The sequence below is a fragment of the Verticillium alfalfae genome, genomic scaffold, assembly GCF_000150825.1.
Source record: "Verticillium alfalfae VaMs.102 supercont1.1 genomic scaffold, whole genome shotgun sequence".
In the NCBI taxonomy this organism is placed as follows: domain Eukaryota; kingdom Fungi; phylum Ascomycota; class Sordariomycetes; order Glomerellales; family Plectosphaerellaceae; genus Verticillium; species Verticillium alfalfae.
In genome coordinates this window covers 1516578-1523136 of record NW_003315038.1, presented here as the reverse complement: position 1 = coordinate 1523136, position 6559 = coordinate 1516578, and the positions used below count along the sequence as shown (strand labels likewise).

At 54.6% G+C, this 6559-nt stretch overlaps 2 protein-coding genes across 2 annotated transcripts in view; one reads left to right on the top strand and one right to left on the bottom strand.

Annotated features, from left to right (window-relative positions):
• Positions 1-666: 666 nt before the first annotated feature.
• On the top strand, positions 667-2679 carry VDBG_00461 (conserved hypothetical protein; the record flags this gene model as incomplete). The annotated part of the gene is made up of 5 exons (XM_003008734.1): positions 667-916; positions 983-1371; positions 1467-1622; positions 1684-1861; positions 1910-2679. The coding sequence occupies 5 exons, from the start codon at positions 667-669 to the stop codon at positions 2677-2679; spliced, it is 1743 nt and encodes a 580-aa protein (XP_003008780.1).
• Positions 2680-2930: 251 nt separating this feature from the next.
• VDBG_00460 (predicted protein) overlaps positions 2931-6559 on the bottom strand; it is a gene marked incomplete at both ends in the record, with an annotated part of 4109 nt that continues 480 nt past the window's right edge. The window contains 8 exons of the mRNA XM_003008733.1: positions 2931-2954; positions 3017-4033; positions 4155-4580; positions 4709-4953; positions 5050-5101; positions 5171-5307; positions 5650-5979; positions 6184-6471. Of these exons, the coding sequence (XP_003008779.1) occupies positions 2931-2954; positions 3017-4033; positions 4155-4580; positions 4709-4953; positions 5050-5101; positions 5171-5307; positions 5650-5979; positions 6184-6471 (2519 nt within the window). The remainder of the gene's footprint in view (positions 2955-3016; positions 4034-4154; positions 4581-4708; positions 4954-5049; positions 5102-5170; positions 5308-5649; positions 5980-6183; positions 6472-6559) is intronic.

Here is a 6559-nt window from a genome sequence, read left to right as displayed (position 1 = left end):
GCCTCCAGGACTGCACTATCTGAGGTCGTGAAGTTTTCAATTGCCGAAGTGAGAAGGGAAGGAGTGAAGAGGTCGTGTCGGAGATGAGCGTGGGCGTTGCGGGCGCTGGGGGGGGCGACGCTTCTGACAGAGCTCAGTCGTAGTCGAGATGGTTGACGTTGACGATGCGGTGGTTTTCGCCGCCTCGCTAATTGCAATCGACGGGCCCCTGATTGGCTCTTCAGGACCGAGACAGACGTGAGAGAAGTGCCTGGTGGCTTATGTAAGAGGATCTAGGTAAGGAGACTTAGGTAAGCAGATTTGAGTTGACGAAGCGGAAGTTACGAGCCATAGACAAAAAAGCGGCAATGTCTCATTCGCTCCCAGAACTCGCTGCTGTTCGGTGAGCATAGCCATTCGCTCAGAATGTCATGATGATCTGCATCTCCCAACAGAACCCAATACAAGAGTTGATCAATTGTCCGAAATGTCAAGATCCAGGGTGCGATCCCTCGGACATAGGCTCCGTGGTCTATCGCTGACCAATCCCCCCCCCTCTTGCGTGAGCGCGCTCGTCATCGCCCGACCCTCCGAACTTGTTCCGACGTGAACAGGAGCAGCTTGATCACTTCATTCAAGTCCAGCGATGCGTATCTTTGCATTCACTCCAAGCCTGCGAAAACCATCATGACTGTAGACAAGAGTGCCACTAGTAGCCTTGCGGCGAGTGCCGCCGATGACGAAGAGACCGTCGCCACAGAGACAACAACGCTCTTGAACTCGGAGACGAGCTCCGGCACCCTGTCCGATGGCTCGGCATCACGTCCCCGGCCGCGACGGGACTCTGATGCTGATTCCAACGCCCCCAAGCAGTCCGTCGGCACCGCAAGGGCCGTAGCTATCATCTTCAGCACATGGGTGTTGATCTTCCTTACAGGTATGATGACTATGGCGGATGGTGTAAGGCCCCCCCTGTTGCCAGCCTTCCACTGACCCAGACAAGCATCCAACATGTCCGGCATCACCATGGCCCAATCTGCCATTGCCGAAGACTTGCAAGCCTATGAAGAGGCTCTGTGGTTTACGAGCTCATATCTCATTTCCACGTCGGCAATGTCCCCGCTCATCGGCCGATTGGCCACCATCTTCTCGCCCCGCGTCCTCGTGTTGCCCACTGGCCTATTCTTCGCTGCTGGAGGCGCCGTGACGGCTACAGCTCACTCATTTGGCGTCTTCATCCTTGGCCGAGTTCTGACCGGAATAGGCGGAGCTGGCATCACCAATCTCGCCATCATCCTCGTGCTGGAGCTGACCAGCAAAACGAAAGCGTGGCATCTTCGTTGGCCTGGTAAATTGCGGCTTCACGATTGGCCTCTCATCCGGTGCAGTGGTGTACGGGGCTCTACTGCCTGCAGTTGGCTGGGTATGTTATGAACAAGCTCCATCAATGTGTGTATACCGCTTCAGTGGATCTGACTTGGATGCAGAGGTTGCTTTTCGGTATTCAAGCGCCTATCGCCCTCGCCGCTGGACTTGGAGTCTTTCTCAGCCTTCCTAGCTCGTTCAAGTCGGGTCACAAATCGTCTGAGAAGCCGGTCAGAGAAAAGCTGGCACGGATTGACTATGCAGGTGCTCTTGTCCTGGTAAGACGCTCTTGATCTCCAGAATGCCAGCTCGAACTCCTCAAGAGGCTTACCAGTCTAGATGCTCACTATAGTGCTATTCTTGGTCGGCCTCTCCGGAGAGATCAAATGGGTGCCCATCCTACTCTCCGTGGCGGGTGCTGCGGTCTTCGTCCTCATTGAAGTCTATGTTGCCGTCGACCCTGTCATCCCTCTGTCGATTCTCTCATCTCGGGGCGTCTTCTTCTCCTGCATTGCGCGTAAGTAGTACTTCATAGGGCCGCAAAGCTCCCCGCTAACCCTGGCAGAACTTCTTTTCATGGCCTCCCGCTGGACCGTCCTCTTCTACTCACCCATATTCTTTCTGGCCGTACGAGGCTACGCCCCGGCCGTTGCCGGATCGATCCTCATTCCCACCAACCTCGGCTTTGGCTCTGGCGGCCTCATAGTCGGGTGGCTCCACGTCCGCCGCAACGGCGCTTTCTGGCTCCCCTCTATCATCGGTCTCGCCCTCTTTGGCACGTCCCTCTTCATCCTCTCCCTTGTGAGCGCTCCGGATTCCTCAGTATGGCTATTTGTCCTCGTCGTCTTTGCCAATGGCCTTGCCACTGGCGCTTCTCTCAACTACACCCTGGCACACATGTTGCACCTCAGCCGGCCGGAAGAGCACTTCATCTCCGCGAGCCTGTTGGGCACGTTCCGAGGGTTCGGTGGTAGCTTCGGCACGGCCATCGGCGGGGGCGTATTCTACCGACTACTGCATGGAGGTTTATTGGCGGGCTTCTCCCAGCTTGACGGCGGACTTACAAAGGAGCGACGCGCATTGGTGACCAAGTTGATGGGCAGCCCGGCGCTCGTGTTCAACGGTGACCTTAGGGATGCGGAGCAGGGAGTCGCTGTCGAGGGATATGCAAATGCTTCCCGAGGCACATGGGCAGCCGCTGCGATCTTGGCCATCTTCATTGTCGCTCTCCAGGCTGCCTCAGGGTGGGACAAGCCGGCAGAGAAGATTGATGAGGAAGAAGAGGTCAACGAGCGAGCGAACTTGCTGCAAAATGAGGGCGTTGTGGAGGCATGAGATGCATCCACATCCAGTCTTCGAGCACGAGACACTCTGTCGTCACCCCGTCTTAGGTCTCGATTTACTGACGCCCCTTCTCTATCAAATCAGGGGCGGATCATTTGACATGTTCTACTCACATGTCCACGGCTTTAGCATAGGGCTTGCTTCATTGCACTATTGTGTTGACGTTCTATCTCCGTACGCATCCAACGTTGAGCGATTGTTACATGCTCCCATTGCACTAGCTCCAGTGCCCCGTCACCCTCTTACTGTAGGTCCCAGCAGTTCGCCTACGAGTACATCAGTATTCAAGCCCTTCCATAAGACATGCGTAGATCAAGCTGCAACTTACATTTACGAGAACATTCTGCCCGTCCGTGATGTCCCTTGTCGAGAAAATGCGACTGTCCAGGCGGCCTGGCAATGCGGGCATGAACACATGTGGAATGACAGGACGTCCCGCCTGGCCACCCCGACACGGAACCATTTCCCCCAACGCTGCTCGGGGAACGCTATCTCCGGTGCCAGCGTCGCCTTTCAGTCTCTGCCCCGTGTTTATGAGATAATTCTTCACGTTCATGGCAACCTGTCCGTTGCCGCCAGCACGAAGCTGCGGGCCAATGACTGGGTGCGAGAGCAGATACGCGGCCATGCCAGCCGTGATGGCCGTTGCAGGAGAGGTGCCCGATTGATGTTTCCACGTCTGACCACTTTCACCGGCCTCATTTGATGAGCTTTCGGTCCCGGCGCAGTCGACATCGGTGCCGATATTGTACAGACTCAGGATGCCCTTCCCTCGCACGTCGACGTACTGGGATTTCAAGTTTCGTGATCCGTCGTACCGTGCGTTGCCCACCACGATAAGTCCCGAGTTACGTCCACCGGCAGCCCGCGGCGTGCTGTAAGACAGGTCTCTGAGATATTCGTCTTCGTTCAAGGCGTCGTTCCCAGCAGAGGCGACTGCCACGATGCCCTGTGCCATCAACTCGGGCAGATACACCTGGTAAGGGTCGGTGTACTTTATGACCGGCGTGCCCTGGGTTCTGGGATCCTCCCACCAGAGGCTCGCGACGGGCATGCTGAACGACATGGAGATGACGGACCTGCCGAAGAGGTTGTTGTCGTGAACATATCGCTGAATGGACAAGAGGGCAAAGATCGTTCTGGATACCGTGCACTTGTGGGCTTGGTTTTCAAGGTGCATCAGCTGCACCAAGACAATGTTGGCACGCTTGGCAACCCCCGAGTATGCGCCAGCAGCAAGCGATACCATGCAGGTGCCGTGGCCGTTTCCGAAATAGTATACGTCCTCTTGTGTTTCGCCGTCGGGGGACATGGACCACGCGCCGACGACTCGGTCTTTGAAGTCCTTGAGAAATGTTAGCTCTCTGTATGTGTTCTGTGTTTGGGGGGGGGGGTGGGGGGGGTCGATCAGCGGAATCACCCCCGCCACCAGTCAGGCTTCATGTATCCTCAAGTTGCAAACTGACCACGTGTGTTGTGAAGAAGTTCTGGTCGATCACAAAGACCGTAGACTCCTCGTTGTCTCTGGTTGCGGCGTCTTCAAAAATGAACTCTTCGAAGTCAAGGTATGAGCCCTGAAGCTGGGTGTATCGGGATAGTTGGGTGAGCCAATTCAGGTGCCCCGGGCTATCGGGAGTTTGCTGTTTGAACCTGCTGTTTGGGCCAGGCGTTGAGCGCGGCTGAAGCGGTGCTGCAGCTGTACGAGACAGAGTGTCTGTCGTGTTTGTGTTTGAATCGGTAGCGCGCTTGCCAGGAGTTTTGGTAGCTGACGAGCTGGAGTCTAGACCAAAGTCCTCTACTGTGACTTCAGCGTCGATGCTCATGGACAGCACGATGGGGTTCTCCCACAGGGCCTCGGCCGTACATTGGTCTAGTGTAGCAATGTAAATCCACTACTCAAAATCGATCAGTTGATAGAGACCCCTAAGAATACGCTACGAACGGCAAGCATGAAAGAAGCCGTCTGGTACAAGCAGGGCTTCGGTACTGTGCATCGGGCACGAAATGTGGAAGAACCTACGTTGGAAAGCCAGCTGTTCGTCTTTTGAATATTGGCCTCGTTCTTGGGCAAGCTGCGGACAAGCTCGTCGTACTGGTCCTTAGAAGTGCCCTTCTGGGTCACAATGATTATGGGAGTCTGCGTCGCATTCATGGTACAAGTTGAACTGCTGGTGCTGGTCGTAACCGTTGGTGTTGCGGTCGGTTTGGGGGGGCCATTGGGTGAGCCACCTCCCGGGCTGCCGATCAAGACTGCAAGGACAGCGGCTAGAGAGGCGACTAGAAGTCTTCAGTACAGGGAAAAGGGACGTAGGCACTATCCGAGGAAGGTTCAAGAATAACGGATCTGGGGTAGCAACTTACAGATGCCAGTGGCTACTCTTCCGGCAACAGCAGCAATACCAATCTTGTCAATCTATGCCAAACCGTACATCAGCAACAGTATCTGAGCAGTGACATAACATAACGTCCAGTGCTTTCGTACCGCAATGGAGGCAACGTCAAGGTGAGCGGTCACATCAATATTCGGCAAAATGTCCATCTCCAGAGCAGGCTCGGCCTGTGCGCTGTCAGCAGCAGCAGCGTCCACAGGCCTTTGGAAAGATTCTATGCTGCTTTGAACTATTGCCTCGTATTAGTGTTTGCGCAAGCTAGACCTGTCGCATCTACCTCACCTGCTGCCTCTAGAGCATTGGCTGTCTCCTCATCAACCTGCACACCGCTGCGTCAGGATCCATATACCCAAATTTCAAACATCCAGAAGGCCACTTGCACAACGGGGGGGATTGACTGACCCGTGTAGGACCGGCGATAGTTATGTCGTAGCGTCTGGCTATCTTGAAACCTCTGATAATCTTAGGTGCGAACGGTTCTGCACTGGTGAGCTCATGGCTTTTGCAGTCCAACATTTTCTCGGGGACCAGGGACACCCTGGGATAGCCCTGATGCATTCTGGTCACTTACTGATACTGGCTTGAATTCTGTTGAGATTTTTGGAGCCTCCTACTAGGCGCTCCAGAATCTTCCTCTGTCGCTCTGTGAGAGGGATCCTCGCGACGAGTCTTGGATTATCATTGGCTCGTCGAACCTTGGACGAAGCTTGTCGAATTTCTTGATACTCCTCAAGGTCTTCTTTGTACTGAGCGACAGCGGATCTTGCCTCTTTCAAAGTCTCGTTGTATGCTTTCAAGTCTTCGACGAGCTGCTGAATAGTCGGCATGGACCATGTCTCATCCTGGTATACTTGGACTCGGTTACCGTCACCGCACAGCTGCTCAGCATCTCCTGCACAGCCTTTATTGCAATCTCTTTGAGGAGCATCCTCAGCATTATGGAGCGTGTTTCCGACAAAACACCCGCTTGTTGATGACCGAGTCAGCTTCTCTGCTGACGACAACGATAAGGCGGTGTGTTGGAGATCCTACCTGCCGAATTCAACACCTGCGTATTGCCAGTTGTTGTTCCGAGCAAACTCTATGCATTTTCTGACAGTCATACCTGTATTGCTGGCATCGACAGTACTGTCCGCCTTCAGAACGCGCTGTTCCAGGTTCGCATCGTAGAAACAACCTTTGTTGACAAAGTTGTCGATGCGAGGCACTAGTGTTGGTAAGGTTGGGGTCGTAGTTGGCGAAACCGACACAATACTTGTTGTAGAGCTCGCAGATGTCGTGATCTCTCTGTCTGTTGCCGTAACAGGAGGCTTGGCACTTGTCGTGGCTCGGGTCGTACTCGACTTGACCTCACCTGAGCCGCCAACGCAGCCACCCTTGTTGCACTTCTTGCCTGGCGAGCAAACGTTGCAAAGTTCGCCGAGAACACATTTCACACTCTCATAGTCGCAGCAAATTGCACCTGAGACGTAACAGTGCCG